The sequence below is a fragment of the Pelobates fuscus genome, chromosome 4, assembly GCF_036172605.1.
Source record: "Pelobates fuscus isolate aPelFus1 chromosome 4, aPelFus1.pri, whole genome shotgun sequence".
NCBI classification, from domain to species: Eukaryota; Metazoa; Chordata; class Amphibia; order Anura; family Pelobatidae; genus Pelobates; species Pelobates fuscus.
In genome coordinates this window covers 148,367,970-148,386,997 of record NC_086320.1, presented here as the reverse complement: position 1 = coordinate 148,386,997, position 19,028 = coordinate 148,367,970, and the positions used below count along the sequence as shown (strand labels likewise).

At 42.7% G+C, this 19,028-nt stretch overlaps 1 protein-coding gene across 2 annotated transcripts in view; it reads right to left on the bottom strand.

Annotated features, from left to right (window-relative positions):
• LOC134608650 (cytidine monophosphate-N-acetylneuraminic acid hydroxylase-like) overlaps positions 1 to 19,028 on the bottom strand; it is a 273,312-nt gene that overhangs the window by 8,874 nt on the left and 245,410 nt on the right. The window contains exons 11-13 of one of the 2 annotated variants that reach the window (XM_063451660.1): positions 10,443 to 10,617; positions 9,952 to 10,068; positions 9,498 to 9,613 (exon numbers count right to left, since the gene is read on the bottom strand). In XM_063451660.1, coding sequence (XP_063307730.1) covers positions 9,498 to 9,613; positions 9,952 to 10,068; positions 10,443 to 10,617 — 408 coding nt within the window. The remainder of the gene's footprint in view (positions 1 to 9,497; positions 9,614 to 9,951; positions 10,069 to 10,442; positions 10,618 to 19,028) is intronic. The other variant, XM_063451661.1, reaches the window with a different exon arrangement.

Below are 19,028 nucleotides of genomic sequence, written 5' to 3'. Positions count from 1 at the left end.
TACCTGCACAATGAAGAGGGGGCCCAGCAGCACACTCTGTCCTCCTTTCCAGCTGCTCTCTGTCTAACTTTCCTGCACCCTGCGGCCGCCAGAGCGTTGCCACGGGTTACTATGGCAACGCTCCGCACAGCACACAGGCCTGTCTTGTGAGAGTTAGTCAGAGAGGAGCTGGAAAGGAAGACAATGTGTGCTGCTGGGCCCCCTCTTCAATGTATCGCGGCTGGCTCCCTCCACCATGCCACTGGATCAACAGGAAATTAGATCTCCCCCCCCCCCTCCCTGGCACGGTAAGAACCAGGGAGAGGAGAATAAAATTGAAATATACACAAATAAATAAAGAAAATAATACTCCCCATCCCCCTATTTTACACACACACACACCGAATCCTTACAAGCACACTCTGCACTACACACACACACACACACACTACATTCACTAAACACACTCTGCACTACACACACACACACACTACATTCACTAAACACACTCTGCACTACATTCACTAAACACACTCTGCACTACACATACACTACATTCACTAAACACACTCTGCACTACATACACTACATTCACTATACACATTTTGCTCTACACACACACACACACACTACATTCACTTTACACATTTTGTACTACACACACACACACACTACATTCACTAAACACACTCTGCACTACACATACACTACATTCACTATACACTCTCTGCACTCACTACAAACACTACATTCACCAAACACACACACTACATTCACTAAACACACTTTGCACTACACACACACACACTACATTCACTATACACACGTTTCACTCACTACACACTACATTTACTAAACACGCACGGCACTACACACACACACTACATTCACTAAACACACTTTGCACTCACTACAAACACACTACATTCACTAAACACACTTTGCACTCACTACAAACACACCACATCCACTACACACACACTACATTCACTATACACACTACATTTACTACAAAAACACACACTCTGCATTCACTATACACACACCTACATTCACTACACACATACTCTGCATCTAATGCATGCATACAAACATTACATACATTACACAAAACGTACAATCTGCATCCACTATACACACTGCATCCATGACACACATACTGCATCCACTATACACACTGCATCCATGACACACATACCGCATCCACTATACACATTCTACATCCACTATACACACTGCATCCATGACACACATTCTACATCCACTATACACACACACACACACACACATATACTTTATTCTTGTGGACGGACTCGGGGCTGGCCCCGGGGGCCCAGATCTTGAGCTGTGTCAGGGGCCCTAAAATTTATGATGGCAGCCCTGCTCTGCAGTCTGTGTAATGACTCAGCCGTCTCTGTGTGTGTGCGTGTATGGACCCAGCAGTATGTGCGTGTATGGACTCAGCAGTCTGTGTAGGTGTGTGTGTATGGACTCAGCAGTGTGTATGTGGACTCAGCAGTCTATGTGTGTGTGTATGGACTCAGCAGTCTCTGTGTGTGTGTGTGTGTGTGTGTATGGAATCAGCAGTATGTGTGTGTGTGTTTGTGTGTATGGATTCAGCAGTCTCCATGTGTGTATGGACTCAGCAGTCTGTGTGTGTGTATGGACTCAGCAGTCTGTATGTCTGTGTGTGTGTGTGTGTGTGTATGGATTCAGCAGCATGTGTGTGTGTATGGACTCAGCAGTCTGTGTGTGTGTGTGTGTCTGTGTGTATGGACTCAGCAGTCTGTGTGTGTGGACTCAGCAGTCTGTGTGTGTATATGGACTCAGCAGTCTGTGTGTGTGTATGGACTCAGCAGTCTGTATGTCTGTGTGTGTGTGTGTGTGTGTATATATGGACTCAGCAGTCTGTGTGTACGTATATAAATCAGCCTGTGTGCATTCAGCAACACCTGTGTGCATTCAGTAGTCTGTGTGCATTCAGAAATCTGTGTGTGTGTCTGTACGTATTCAGTGTAATGTGTGTATGTACTCAGCAGTCTATCAATAATTACAATTTTTATTCCTGTTAGTTGTTGTGTAGGAAGGGCCCCAGTGCACTGCTTTGCCCGGGGGCCCTTAGCGCTGTTAAGATGGTACTGCTTGTGTGTGTCAGTGAGCATGTCTTTAGTGAGCTTGTGTGTGTCCCTGAACTTCTTTGTAGTGAGTCTTGTGTTTATACAAGTGAGTTTGTCTGTAGTAAGCTTGTTTGTGAGTCAGAGAGTCTTGTCTGTCAGTAAGCCTATTTGCGCATGTCAGTGAGCTTGTGTGCTTACTGTACAATATATACATATTGACTTGTAGAAATGGCTTACATTTTTTTCCAGGGCTGCTTTGGATTCTCAGTTTGGCTCTGCCAGCGAGTGCGCTTTACAGCTGAATCATCTGTGAGAGCTGCCGCACACTTTAGCCCTGTTACACACGTCTGGGAGCTGCTGTTGACAGGTACTAGTAGTCTAGAGATTGGGACATGGGGTATATGCTCAGCTATCTGTATAATACTATAGTGCTGTTCTCTATATAATACAGATATGTGTGTGTATAATATCCTGGGATAGTCAGTGTTCCTGTATAGTGCTGCTCTCTGTCTTGGGATATTATACACAAACAGACCTGTATTATACAGAGAGCAGCATTATACAGGGAGCACTGACTGTCCTGGGATATTATACACACAGCCATGTATTATACAGAGAGCAGCACTATACAGGGAGCACTGACTGTCCCAATTTATTATACACACAACCCTGTATTATACAGAAAGCAGCACTATACAGGGAGCACTGACTGTCCCAATTTATTATACACACAACCCTGTATTATACAGAGAGCACTGACTGTCCAAGGATATTATACACAGACAGTAATTGATAGCTGTGCTGCAAAATGTCCTTGGACATTTTTTTCAAATGTTGGCAACTATGGCACTGTATCAAAGGAAATGTGTTTGTTTTTTTAATAATCCCTGGTGGAAAATAATGAATCCTCCACCAGGGATTATAATTATAAAATTATAATCCAGGGATTATAAAAAAAAAAAAACAACACATTTTGTCAGGGGCGGGGCTTAACATGCGGCAGGGGCGGGGTCAGACTGCGGCGAGGGCGGGGTTGAATGTGCCCCCCTACTTTTGTCCCTGGCCCACCCTGTGCACCCCCTAAAAATGAATCCTAGAGACGCCACTGATCTAAATGTGTCTGGTACCATGACATTAGCACCAGATCCTTTAAGTCCTAAAGTTACAAAGTGGGGTCTCCATGGTTTGCATTTGTTTTTCCAGCACATCCTTTAGATGTTCAATCGTATTAACATCTGGGGATTTTGGAGGTCAATGCAACACCTTCAACTCTTTGTCATGTTTCCTTAAACCATTCCTGAACAATTTTTGCAGTGTGGCAGGGTACATTATACTGCTGAAAGAGACCACTGCCATCAACGTACACAATTGCCATGAAGAGGTGTACATGGCCTATAACAATCAACAGGTAGGTGGTACGTGTCAAAGTAATATCCACACGAATGTCAGGACCCAAGGTTCCCCAGCAGAATATTTCCCAGAGCATAAAATACTGCCTCTGCTGGCCTGCCTACTTCCCATAGTGCAGCCGGCTGCCATCTCTTCCCAAGGTAAACTATGCACACGCACCCATCTACCTTATCTAAGAGAAAAGTTATTCATCAGACCACAACCTTCTTCCACTGTTCCATTAGACTTGCAGTTTTGATAATGCTCTGACCTAGTCATCTAGCCATCACCATTTGGCCCTTGTCAAAGTCACTCAGATCTTTTCATTTGCCCATTCTTCCTGATTCCAGCACATGAAATTCAAGAACTGACTGGTTTTATTAAATACGATCAACTGCATGGCCTCCAAACACAGCAGGTAAGTATGGTCAGTACTGCCAGTGCAATAGTTTCCCTTTAATTCAATAAAATATTTTGCACTTTATAGAGGGATCAACATGATAACACCTAACGTACATGGCCATACTGCCGTACTGTAGCACTAATGGATATTATTATTTTTAAAAATTATTTATTTATGTCGTGCATGCAAAGTAACATCAAATTGGCAGTCATGTTAGACGTGCTGCCAAAGCTGTGGCATCTGTTGTCGGTTTCGGGTCGGCACCTGCGGTGAATGGTTGCTGGGTTGGCTCCGAACAGGTCGGTACAATTTTACCTCTAACGTGCGCCAGAAGTCATTGAAGATCCTATCCAGCCTGGACATGATGTCGAGTTTCCCCTCTGGAGCGTCAGGAACTCTGCCATATTGGTTAAGTTGGTGAGGTTTGCTGTAGCCGTCGTGGTGTAGCTTCGAGCTCCTGGTAAGTTAGGGTAGCCTCCAGAGGGTGGACCGGGATGACTCCCACCCGTCCAAGGGGTGGGGGGCAACAGGACTTCTGCTTCGTGCTGAATGTAGCCGGGCACCCCAGGCACAGAAGATTGGCCGCTTTCCCCATCTGGTATGCACCAGGCCGCATGATCGAGGCTGTGCAGCAGGTGAGTTTATCCAGCTTTTAATCCCTACAGTGGGTCACAGTTAGGGCAGGATTTGAAAATGTCACGCTTATCCTTCCAAACACTGCAGTTTTTGTTAATTTAGGAGCACATCTCTCCACCATGAAGGTCAGGCCCCCACCCCCCATGGATATCATTTTAATAAATAGAATAGTTATATATCACATTTACAGAAATTAAAACATTGTGTTAGACTGTCCTTTTAACCTCTTAACGACGAGTGACGGACGAGGTACGTCACTCAGGGGATTGCCTTAACGACGAGTGACGGACCTCGTCCGTCACCCGTTAAAATTAACCCCAGATCACCGCAATTGTGGCGATCGCGGGGTTAATGGTGCTCCGGTCTGCCTCTGTATTGGAGGCAGACCGGGAGCACCTACTCGCGCTGTCCCAGCACATGTGCCCGCTCTGACAGCATGTCAGAGTGAGCACATGTGCTCAGTATACTCACCTTCCGCCTCCCTGCACTTCCGGGTTCACTGTGAAGTGCAGGGAGACGGATCAGTGCTGATCCTGCCCCCTGTAAAAAATAAATAAAGTTACATTAAAATCCCACCCCCTTTACCCAGTTTAATAAAAAATTAACCCCTTCCCTGCTGTTGCGGACCGTTTAGCACACAAGGGGATAAAACCCAGTTTAGGCGATAATCCCCTTTCCCATAGACCAGCAGCTACTACAATCACCAACCTCCCGAACTGGAAACTGCACGTATTCACCAACTCTCGAACAGCAGGCACACGAACCCTGGAAGCAGCCGAACAGGAAAAGCAATACGAACAGCTTACACTTCTGGCAGTCGGCATACAGTCAAATTCCCCCCCAAGAATGAGACAACACTTCAGCTTCAGGGTTAAGCAGGAACTCATTTACTCAGGGCTACCTGCCCAGTATTTATGCAAGTCTCCCACCTGGTGGACACTCCCCTAGGGGACCAAATGGAAGACTGTAAAAAAGGACAGACATAAACCAATTACAGACACACAGCAGTAAAACATTCCCACAATGCATCTTGATCTCCTCCCTCTATCCTGGAGATAATTGGGAAGTAATTCAATTATCTCCCAGGACCGAGGCAAAACTCCATTACACACATGGGACACAAAATACAGTGAAACACCTTAAAATACACAAAGTTACCTTTTATACATAAAACACAGACATGTCACACATCCCCAGATAGCTCAGGTCTGAGTGCACATTATTAGGTGAATGGCACTCAGACCACACAAATACAGTTTAATTGCCATGGAGCCAAAGTCTTTAATCCCATGAATAGGCTCCATGGCATGGCTATCTGGGTTAACCCATATTCTCATATACAAAATACCGAATGCCGGTGTCCGGTTAAACTTGTACGAATAGGAACCAGGCGACAGACGGCTCAGCGGTGTTCGTGCAAATAAGTGTCCGTTTTTAGTTCCATAGAATCCTCGCCGAACACCGCTGGTCTTTCGCCTCGTGGTCGGCAACCGAACAAAGACCACCCTGGATTCGTCAATTAAGCTGCGGTTAACCGCAGCTTCAGGGAGGTAAATTGAAGGCACACTCCAGCTCCCAGGTGGTCGCACAATCGTCAGTTTGTTCGGTAGATCAAATCTACCGAACACCCTGGCAGAAACGCACGAATATGCCTTTCTGCAGGGAAAATAAAAGGTTTAACCTGCAGGGCCATAGTCACAGGGCAGGAGGCCAGCAACCAGGCTTCTCCAGTTCACAGTGGCGAGGTTGGTTTCGCCACACCTGCCAATTGATCACTGACTACAGTGATCAATTGGCAGGTATTGCATTTTACTATGATCTGACTTTTTTTTTTAAAGCTAAATTTATAATTTTAAAATATTTAAATTAATTAATAAAATAAATTTAACCCCTGAGGGTTAAAAAAAAAAAAAAGAATTAACCCTCAGGGGTTACATTTATTTTATTAATTAATTTAAATATTTTAAAATTATAAATTTAGCTATCTGGGGAGGGTGGAAGTTAGTGGGGAATTGGGGATTTAGTGTTAGGCTAACTAGGGGTTAACGTAAAAAAAGTTTTAAAATAAGTTTTAAAAACCCTTCCCTGCCAGTTGATCACTGCCTACAGTGATCAAAATACAGATCACAGTATTATACTGTGATCTAATATTTTTTAACCCCTGACGATTAACTTTTATTTACTTTTTAACCCTCAGGGGTTCAATTTATTTAATTAACTAATTTAAATATTGTATAATTAAATATTTTGCTAGCTGGGGTGGGTGGGAGTTATGGGAAAATGGGGAATTTACTGTTGGTGCTGCTTACTGCTAGTTAGGGGTTAACGGTAAAAAAAAAGCTTAGAAAAATTTTAAATCTGTAAGAAAAAGTTTTAAGAAACTTTAAGAAACTTTAAAAAAATTAATAAGCAAAACAAAAGTTTAAAAAATAGTTTTAAAAAGTAAAAAAGTTTTTAAAAAGTAAAAAAATACATTTAAAAACGCTCATTACCACTACACCTGGAACAAACTAGAGAAAAAATGATCCCACGCCAAGGTTCAAAATATGCCTTTTGAATTACCCCAGGGTGTATTATTTAATAAATAGTATGTGTTTGTGGGGAAGTTTAAATAACCAACCATCTAAACTACTCCAAATTGGAACATGGACACAGCATAAAACTTCTAAGTTACAAAAAAACTGAATGGCTGCGTCTCAAATGTGCCCCTTCAACATCCACATATACCTGGCAAAGGTACATACGGGGGTATTGCTGTACTCAGACCACATAGCTGAGCAACATATGAAGTATTATACAGTGGTAGTACACATAAGGTTTGCAAAATATACTGTGCAAACTCACTTTGTGTGTCAAAAAGGCAGAAAAAACGCTTATAACTACTACACTTGGTACAAGCTAGCGGAAAAATGATCCCACGCTAAGGTTCAAAATATGCCTTTTGAAATACCCTGGGGTGTCTACTTTAAGAAATGGTAGGCCTTTGTGGGGTAGTTTGAATTTAAAACCTTCAAAGATGCTTGGAAATTGCACATAGGCCCAGCGTCAAAATTCAAAGTTCGGTAAAAACTGATATGGCTTGGTCTCCTATATGGCACTGTAGCTTCACAAAATAGTGCCAAAGACATTCATTTGGGGATGTCTTTTTACTCAGCAGATGTAACTGAACACAAAAATAAAACACACATTATTATTGCAAAAACTGTAAATAAAATCTAAATTTTTCATTTTTGTTTGCATTTTTCTGTATTTTTTTTATAATAAATAAGCATTTATATATATATATATATATATATATATATATATATATATATATATATATATATATGTTACATCAAACTAAAGCCCTTTCTGTCCTCTAAAAAAACTGTATATAATATGCGTCAGTGCAATAAATTAGTCAAATGCAAATTGCAACATAAAAACAAATCTGTGCAATGAAAACGTTTTGTATAGATACAGTGTATCAAATTGCTATTACAAATCAAGCTGCTACCACACTGAATGTGTAATTCTCCCCAAACACACAAATCCGTGAAATACAAAGTTTAACCCCTTAAGGACCAAACTTCTGGAATAAAAGGGAATCATGACGTGTCACACACGTCATGTGTCCTTAAGGGGTTAAAACAGTGGAGCGCTTATATATTAACTCAGTGTTATATTGTGCACCAAAGTGTAATATTATAGCACTTAGCTGGGATTTTTTTGATTTTTGTATTGGTATCCTCTGTACCTTTAAAACATAAAATTGCATATAGTGTAATATTGTTATTTTTATGTGGGCACAGGGAAGAAAAATTGGAAAAACTCACATATTCCAGAGCTAATATAACCTAGCTCTGGTGTGGACTGCTTTTAAGTCCGTTGTTGGGCGACCTCCCCCTCTTTTTATTCCAGTGCTGGTATAGGTCTAACGTTACCTCTCAATGGAAACAATATATAGTGAAGGTCCACTAGACATAGGTTGCAATTATATTATAAGTGGAGATATACTCACAAGTGTAGAGCCTGTATCCTGGCTCAGTAAATCAGCTTAGTGTAGTTTGGGACTACACACCCATCTGTATAGATGCCGGAGACTCAAATTCGGTACGCATAATAGAACGCAGACCGCAAAAAGGAGGGAGGAGCGTTATAATACGTCCTTCCGTAAACATCAAGTCCAATGAACTCTTACGCTGACGCAATGACGTCATGAGGTCCACGTACCCATACTGAAATCGAGGCGTGGACCGCAAATACAGCGCAAAGAGAAAATTAAACGAGCGACAGCTGATGGTGAACAGAGGGAGGAAGCATTTAAAAACGGAGACCCACGAAGTCAGAATCAGAAGACTGAGGAAGCCGAATCGAACAGTGAAACACGTTTCTTTACTAAATAGACTTTTTAACATATTTGGTATCAGTAGCTCCCTATTGAGAAAAGAGAGTGAAAAAATATATGCACCTTTTCACTCTATTTTCTCAATGCTGAACTACTGATAGGTGGAAAGATTATCTGATGCTCTTAGCCTGTCAGTGACGTCTTATTCAAGTCTTCAGGCATTGAGTGGAAGTTCAGGGGCAGGGGCAGAGCAATGGGGTGCCAAATTGAAATCTTTGGGGTTAAAGTGTTCATTAATGGTGTAACCACTTCAGGAAAGATGGCACCTGGAACCTCCTCGCACTATGACAACTTTATTGCAATGACGTTTGGGCTGCTCCATTTTCCAGTTATGGCATTGTCTTTATTAAAAAGTGCATAGCACCAGCACCCAGCTTTTCAGTATAGTGCTCACAAGGCTAAATTACATTTAAATGTAGTAAGGACACCCGGAGCAAGGAACTGGCTCATTTTTGTTTTCTTGCATATATGATCATCTATGGCAACAAAAGCTATTGTACATAAGTACTTCACCACCAAAAGCTATTATATGACCTTCAAAATATCTAATTTACTGATAACACATTTAGTGAAAATTGACACATACTGATGATGGTAGATATCTGGGTTACGTTGAAGTCGAGTTTGAAATCCGATATATAAATCATCCCAGAGAAGCCCATTCTTCACAACATGTCTCATGACTGTGGCACGACTACTTATCTGTTGAAAAAAATTAAAAATGTAAAAAAATTTAAAATTATATTTTACATATACATATATATACACAAAGACACGCACACACACACACTTAACGAAAAGAAGTGCACTCAGGCGAATTGCTGTAAAAAAATCTTTGCTACTTTATTTCTTTTACAAGCAGGAGATATCATAGATTTCAACATTTCAGTCTCTCACAGGATACTTTCATCAGGACTTATTAGTACTGTTGATCCTTCAAGAAAAATCTATGATATTATTAAAAGAAAGGAAAGGAATATTATTAAAGGATATTATTAAAAGAAAGGAAAAACAAAAAATAAAACACAAAATAAACTTACTTCTTCATAAGGATGATCACGGTCTGGCCTTTCAGTAGGAAATGATAAGTCCAAGAAGTCCACCAAATAGTTGTAGCCACCAGATAAAGGAGTAAAGTTGTCATCTGTTTCAATCATCTATATTAAAATAATCCAAATGTTAATTGAAGTTGTTTAAAAAACAACAAAAGACAATTTTTAAATTTGTTTGGTTAGCCAATTCTGTCATCCCTTCCCCTGCAGCAAGGTGGAGAATTTGACCTTGACACTGGATGGAGGTACATTTTAGAGCTTGTTTTTCTTTTCTTACTATTTTAAATTTGGGTGGAGTGGGTGTGACTGTCACAGCAAAGGTTACTGTGACCAAAAATAGTGTTTTATTAAAACACAGTTGTTTGGTTGGAGTAAACCTATATGGTAAAAATAACCGAGTCACATTTACAACAAAAAAAAACAACCCCACCCCTCATTAATATTTAGAATTTTGAATCTACAATATAAAGTAGTCTTACCCGTATTACAAGATTGTACCCTGTAAATCCAGCCCAAGTGAAGTATTCTTTAATCCAGGAATGATATTGAAAAATTTCATCTTTGAATGATAACAACATGGCATTCAGATATGTTTCAAAGTCCCATGAATCCTTATAGATCTTCGTTCCAAGAGGGGGATCAACTATTGCACTGCTAAAAAAAATAATAAAAAATAAAAAATAAAAAATAAATAAATAAACTGTATTGCTTCTTATCAGTAGCTTTAATACAGTGCAATAAAATAAAAACAAATATGGATGTCTACTTGTATATTAAAGCATAGCATAATCAAAGCATCAAAGTAATACAATCACACACAGATTGTTCATTTAAAGGGATACTGTTGTGCCAGGAATACAAAACTGTATCCCTGGCACCACCAATCCCTCAGCCTCCGCCCCCCTGGGTAAATAAAGGGTTAAAACCCCTTTATTTACTTACCTTATCCCAGCGCTATGTCTCTCGGCGCTGGGTCAAAGCTCCGCCCCCTCCGACATCCCAAACGACGAGCGGGGTCTAATGCGCAAGTTCGGCAAATGCTGCGCGCAAATTTGATCTCCCTATAGGAAAGCATTGAATCAATGCTTTCTTATGGGGAAAAATCTGACGCTGAAGGTCCTCATGCAGAGCGTCAGGACGCCTACCATCAGATAACGAACCAAAAGTCTGTTATGATTCCGGATGTGCACCCAGTGGCTGTCTGGTAGACAGCCACTGAGGGCAGACTTAGTGCTGCAATATAAACATTGCAGTTTTTCTGGAACTCCAATGTTAAACGTTGCAGCACTAGGTGCAAAAGGGACTCAGCACCCAGACCACCTCAATGAGATGATGTGGTCTGGGTGCCTACAGTGTCCCTTTAAGCAGTTGATTCAGTACATGACTACATGCAATATTATTTTACAAATTGATTTTTGTTTTTTAAGTTCTTCATGCATTGAGAAATAGCAAAACGTCTTTACTAAGTGGACTGCATTCTGAATATTCTAAAATGTCTTCACATCATTTTGACTAATATTTATGATGTAATTTAGACCTGCACAACTTGGCAGTAGGTAGGGGACAAAATTAAAATAGGCTAAACTTATTCGGAACAACAGAGTTTTTAGCACCATAATTTCCTAGTGAAGGTATACAATTACATATTAAGATACAGATATACAGAAATACACACACTGACAGGCATACAGATATACACGCCGACAGACATGCAGATACCCACACTGACAGGCATACAGTGACAGACCTACAGGTGCACACAGACACATACTGACAGACCTATAGATACACACACACACACACATGAACATACAGATACACATACAAACACACACATGGACAGACATACAGACACACATGCAGGTCAAAATCTACACTTTTATAGTTAACCTCCACCTTCCTTCCTTTTGGGTACTATAGTCTGGCAGTCTGAGGTAGTTGCTATTTAGGTGCTGGCTGTTGTAGTCTGCACCTCCTCCTCTTCTCTGGCATGTTCTCCTGTCTCTCTCCCGGCCTTCTCCTCGCTGCCTCCTCCCATCTACCGTGTAGTTCCAGTCTCTCTGGAAGGAAATGACCAGCTAGCACTCCCTCACAGGCTGCCAATAAGCTAAGGACCAGTCTCGCTGTTAAAAGGTCACATCGCCCAACCGGGCCCCTGCTGACACTGATGATGCAAGGCTGAAACGATCGTCTGGGGTTGCTGTATCTCTCATGCAGAGGGAACTTGCTGATATTTCGGATCTGGACTGCCCGTATTGGTGGGGCCAGTATGATATGCTTCAGATATGTTCTCTCTGTAATGGCACAAGATGAGCTAAAACCAGGTTGAGAACTGAGCGAGGGCCCACCAAAGGGCAGGCTATTTCAGCTGCTGTCCGTTCTCAGTATTCTCTTGCGCCCTGTTTTTTTTTTTGTTCTCCTGCTGACAATGCCCACCTTGACACTATAAATTGTTTCTGGACTACATTTCACATTATGCTTAGTTAGCTTTTAGAGTCTAAAAGCTAGCTGAGCATCATGGGAAATGTAGTCCAGAAACAATTTATGGTGTCACAGTTAGCCATCACTGATCTAAACACTCATCTTGATCTCTCCGCCTACCCTTTTGTTGGGAACACTCCATTCCTCTACTGATCAAACATACCACAGCTAAAACAAACTATCCACAAAAACATGGGATGGGGCTGGTTAGGGGGGCAGAAGCCTCAGGGTCCACCCACATTGGAAGGCTGTCATTTGATATGTGGGCTGCACTGAACGCTAGTGGGGGGGGGGGTGCCATGGGGAGTTCTTTTACGCCTTCATTCTTTGCCAAGTCTATATATCCTTTTACTGAGTTTACCGTACCCCTAATGTCTTGCTTTCTCTTTTCCTACCTACCTACCTTTCTACAATCGAATCGGACATCGACCAAACCCACTTGGCTGCAAGTTATGGCCCACTGCATCTTAGGCAATCATTGGATGGGTAATCTCTGCTGCAGATACATGGTGATCTTGGGGATATGGAAGCAGACTACAGAGACCAGGTCAGTGGCATAGGGAGTTATCTGAACAGGTGGACATGGACCGTAACCGACCTCGACCACATGCTTAGCTTAGGAAAGGAGATGGGGAAAGGATTACATTTGCAACTTGGGAGCTACATGCCCACATGCCTACTAGTGTTAGACCTTCACGTAACACGACGGGTTGGCCCCCGCAATGACAATGCAGCAGACTAACCCAGTGTCACCAGTTTGCATCCCCAGATAGAGGTTCCTGCTCCCACATCCCGGCTACCAGCTTGAGAACAAGGTCGATGTAATGTTTTAATGATGTATCACAAAAATTTAACACCCTAGTATACAGAGTTATTTCTGTTACGCAGCTATTTACTGTGCGAAATTGTTGCAACAGTGGAAACCTGCGAGTTCACCAGCATTACTTTTTCTTGACCCTTATTCTCTATAAAAAATAAATAAAACTATTTCCTGATATGTGGGCTACAAAATCACACCGTTATTCTGTGGATTAGAACAGCATAAGGTGCAGGTGCATTGCGATGTCTGTTAGCACAGTATGGCAGGAGTGATGCAGCAGGCAGGAATTGTGTAAGACCCAGTGGCAGATCCCCCCCCCCCCCCAAACCGAGAATATAGTGCTGGCTATCCAAGCACCAGCCCTGCGGTTTGCCTTCACGGAAAGGAGGGGAAATCAGTGATCTCCGGGCCCACAGGCACAAGGGTGGACGGCTGGCAGGGGAGGGCGAGAGAGAACCCGGGGGAGCTCTTACCTGCAGCTCCGCCAGATTCTCCTCTCGCGAGCACGGAGCGTTGCCGCGGTTACTATGGCAATGCTCCGTTCTCGTGAGAGTGAACTCTACCCTAAACTGCAGGGTAGAGTTCACTCTCACCACTAGAACAACCAGGGATGGAAAGAAAGCAATGTCTCCCCCTCCCTCAGCAAAGGTAAGAAGGGAGGGGGGATATTAGCTATATTTATTTAGTTATTTAACAATTAAAAAAAATATATATCTTTAAAAAAAATATATCTTTAATCTGCCCCCCTATCCCCTCACACAAACTATAACCCCCTACACACTGCACCACACACAAATATATGCCTCCCCTACACACACAGCCCCCCTACACACACAGCTCCCCTACACACACAGCCCCCCCTACACACAGCCCCCCTCACACACACACAGCCCCCCTTACACACACACTGCCCCCCTTACACACACAGCCCCCCTTACACACACAGCCTTCCTTACACACACAGCCTTCCTTACACACACAGCCTTCCTTACACACACTCTCCCCCCTTACACACACAGCCCCCTCTTAAAACACTGCCCCCCTTACACACAAATGCCCCCATACACTGCCCCATACACACACTGCCCCCCCTTACACACACTGCTCCCCATACACACACAGCCTCCCATAAACACACAAAGCCCCCAATACACCCACTGCCACCTTATACACACAGCCCCCCCTTACACACATAGCCCCGATACACACACTGCACCCCTCACACACACTGCACCCCTCACATACATACACACTACAGCCCCTATCCCAGCAGACCATGGGTAAGTTAGCAAATGTTTTTTTAAACGGTTTGACTACTTACTCTGGGAGGGCACCACAGCAACTCCTGGCACCAAAACCACTACAGAGAGTTGTAGTGGTTATTGTGCCTGGATTGTTTCTTAAAATGATCTGCCAGTGCCGCTCCCGAGATTAGCTTCTGGATTCGCCACTGGTAAGACCTTTGCTTACTCGGTACTGTGTAGTTGTGTGTGTAGACTAGGCTGGTCAATTAGGATATTTACCAGTGGAGCGCAATTATCTGACCATACTGCCAGATTATAATTACATTCATAAAGCATGGTCATCGGTAGCAATATAGTGCAGAAATCACTCTGGGCATGCAGAAGAAATATCTGAATTCTCAGTACAGGGCCAGCGCTACCATTTGGCCATCTAGGCGGTGGCCTAGGGCGCCAGTCACCGAGGGGCACCTCTGGCAAACATGCAGCTGTAATGGTGCCTGGGTCTGTCCGGGTGAGTGGACCACCCAGACAGACCCAGCAACGGATTGTAAAACTGGCAAAATGGCCATAAAGAAATACAATTCAGCATGGTAGCATGGAGGATGTGTCTGCACTGGTCAGTGTGTCTGTGTCTGTTAGGTTTAATGTGTGTGTCTGCATGGGTCAGCATGTTTAACCCTTCAAGGTAAACATGCTGTTACTCAAAAATGTCAATGCTTTCTTTGTAGGCTTAAACCTACAGGACTACTGCACCAAGACCACTTCATTGAGATGAAGTGGACTGGGTGACTCTAGTGGTCCTTTAAATTGTGGGAGAGTATTATACATTTATATTAATATGTCTATTACATTAATATTTATATGTACTGTGTACAATCATTACATTTTCTTATTTACAGACTATAAGTTATATGATGTCCATTTTAAGAAGCATTGATAGCGCTGTATGGAACATTTTGAAGAGCTTTCCCCTCTAACATGCACAATCTTTAGACAATGCATTCCCATACAGGATTCGATGGCATAGTCACATGACTTTTTGGACTTGATAAGGCATAATAAAGAAATATCTATGCCTTAATGGTTGGTGATAGAGTATAACAATATGCATTATCCATATATATGCCTCCTTTGTCAGATGTAGATGGGAACTTTTTCCTCTGGTAACAGTGAAATCTTTGGCTCCAACGTTGATCCTTTCAATTGTTTGAGGAATTTTCCCCAGTTAAACAACTTTGCAAACAAGTTAGTGATTATGCCATCACTCTGCTCTTCTACCCTGCCACCTTTACAGACTCTTTCAGCCCATCTAATCTGAACCACATAAGAACTATACGCTCTTAACCGGTTTAGTAGAAGTCACATATAAAACAATTTTAAACAAGGGAATAAGTCCACCACACCATTTAGAATGTGACAAACATGTATACATAATACAGATTAATGAACAGCGCATACATAAAAATACAGTTTTACATTTTATAAGGTTACTTAAAATCACCTATCTCAGCAAACAAATATGGGGATTTAGTTCCACCATATGGATATTTTGTGTTAAGTCTACCACTTCTTCACAGTACCCCAAAATCGGTGGGCCCTAAAGTAATTCCATGTGAGACCAATTAAACAGTGCTAGTACTAAATAAGCTAAAGTGTATTTTTTTTTTAAATCTCTTGTAAGAGCCTCGTGACTATATATAATGCAAAATGAATGTGATAAAAATGCAATTGAAAAAAGACCAGATCAGATTCTTTGTGGGTTAAGCACCTGCTCAGCTCTCCAGCTTCAGAGGCCCCTTTGGAGGTGATCACATGGAAGTAAAAGTTTAAGAAGGTTTGGGATAGTAATGTCACCTTAATTATAATTTTGATAGAGCAGATATATGATTTACATTGGGAGTATAAACATCAAAGCATAATTACTTTAATTGTTTAGTTTTGACACTGCATTTTTCTTATTGCCTTTATCACATTAATTTTGCATTATATATATTTGGAAGAACGTTTTCACTTATTGCAATTTGTGTAAAGGTGAAGAGGTTTTGTATTAATACTTTACACACACTAGAAACTCCAACCACTCCAGACATCAGAACAAACTATAAAATTGTCAGCTATAGTGTAGCTAAAAAAAATATAAAAAAATAAATTTAAAAAACTTATCTTAAAAATTGCTATCTCAGGGGTGAGGTCCATATCGATCAAAATTTAATAGTGAGGAGGTTTATTTTTTATGTATCACAATCTAATCATTGTCTCATTTACTGCACCCTCCTGTTAAAACGTAACAGCCTAATCTTGTTTATGAGATAATGCTGAGGATTACCTGGGAATTCCCACATTCAGCAGAAAATCTAAGAACATTTTCACATATGTATTTCAAATCCTCTTTTTTCTGCAAGAAAATTCCAAAGATACCATTGAGAACATTTCTGTCCCATTGCCATGTATCTTTAATTACTGAGACAATAATCGAGTGAATCAAGGTTCTTTTTTCTTGTAACCTAAACAATTGGATAACATGGGTATGTGACTCCAGAACAGTTTTCATGATGCTTCACCAGCCTGCATGCCAAAAATCTAGATGGCAGAGGATCAAGTGAATTGTATTTTAGTAAGAAATTGGAGGCTATAGGTTCCAATTCCTATCTGCTAAAACACTGCCTAAAAGATAAAAACAATCAAAATAAAAAATCCAGCTGTTTATAGAAGATAGGTCCCTAGCTATAGTTCTTTATGCATTCTGTGTATATCACACACATTCTATACACATGTAGCACATTCAATGTCCCAATCACTTCCACTGGAATGCTCTTCCAAGTATCTACTACCCTTTCTATACTGCTATTAGCCTTTATTGCTTTTTTTTTACTAAAAAGCTGTTCCATGTATGTAGGCTACTACCTTTTGCATATCGCTATTAACATCTACTGCTTCCACAGGAAGGTTTTGAAAAGGGTATTCGGTACATGGAATAAATTTCCAGTCGAAGCAAAAGAGATTAGCAGTGATATAGAAAGGGTAGAAGATATAATCCTGGCCCCTGATATACCTTGGAACAGCCATCCATCCCCGGGGGGGCTCTAGATTAAAGTGACCATCAGGAGGTGGGCGCACAGCACTCCCTCCTGCCAGTCACTCAGTGTAGCGTGGCCGAGTGTAGCGTGGTACAGGAGGATCTGTTTCCTGTACCTGGCCGGACTGACAAGAAGAGCTCACTGAGAGAGCACTTCCCGTCAGTCAGGCCAGGTACAGGAAACTGAAGCTCCTGTACCACAGTCTGCTCGGCCATGCTACAAGAAAGGGGAAGAGGACCACTAAGGGGGGAGGGGAGAAGACCACTAAGAGTGGAAGGGAGGGGAGCTGACCCAGGGGTGGGAGAGAGAGGGGCACTAAGGGATAGTGGTAGGGGGGACGACCACTAAAAGAGAGGGAGGGGAGAGGAACATTAAGGGTGGGGAACTAAGGTACAGGGGAGGGAATGGAAAAGGAACATTGGGATGGGGGGGCACTAAAAGAGAGGGAGGGTAGAGGAACACTTGGGGGGGATGGGAGGAACATAGGGGAATCAGGAGGGGAGAAGTGACAGGGGAGGGAGGGGAGAGTAACACTAAGGGACAGAGAAGGGAAAGGAACACTAAGAAACAGGGGAGGGAGGGGAAAGGAACACGAAGGGGCACGGATGGGATAGGAACACTAAGGGGCATGAAGGGGAGAGGACCACTAAGGGACAGGGAAGAGGACCACTAAGGGACAGGGAAGGGAAAGAACATGGAGGGGAGGGGATAGGAACACTAAGGGACATGGAGGGGAGAGGGGCACATAGGGGGCCTGAGTGGGAAGAAAGACACACAGAGGGACATGAGGGGGGAGAAAGACACACAGATAGGCCTGGGGGTAAGAAAGATGCACCGAGGGGTTTGGGGATGAAAGCGATACACAGAAAGGCGTAGAAATACAAAGGGGCTGGGGGTGAAAGAGGAACAGAGTGAATGGAAAAGAGAAAAAAAGAGACAAAGAGGGGCTGGGGGGGAGATAGATGGGCTGGGGTGAAAGAGAAACACACAAAGGTGCTGGGAGAGAAGGAGACATACAAAGGGGCTGGGGGAGTAAGACACACAAAGGGGCTGGGGGAATAAGACACACAAAGGGGCTGGGGGAATAAGACACACAAAGGGGCTGGGGGAATAAGACACACAAAGGGGCTGGGGGAATAAGACACACAAAGGGGCTGGGGGAATAAGACACACAAAGGGGCTGGGGGAATAAGACACACAAAGGGGCTGGGGGAATAAGACACACAAAGGGGCTGGGGGAATAAGACACACAAAGGGGCTGGGGGAATAAGACACACAAAGGGGCTGGGGGGGAATAAGACACACAAAGGGGCTGGGGGGAATAAGACACACAAAGGGGTTGGGGGGAATAAGACACACAGCGGGGCTGGGGGGAGTAAGACACACAAAGGGGCTGGGGGGAGTAAGACACAACGGGGCTGGGGGGAGTAAGACACACAAAGG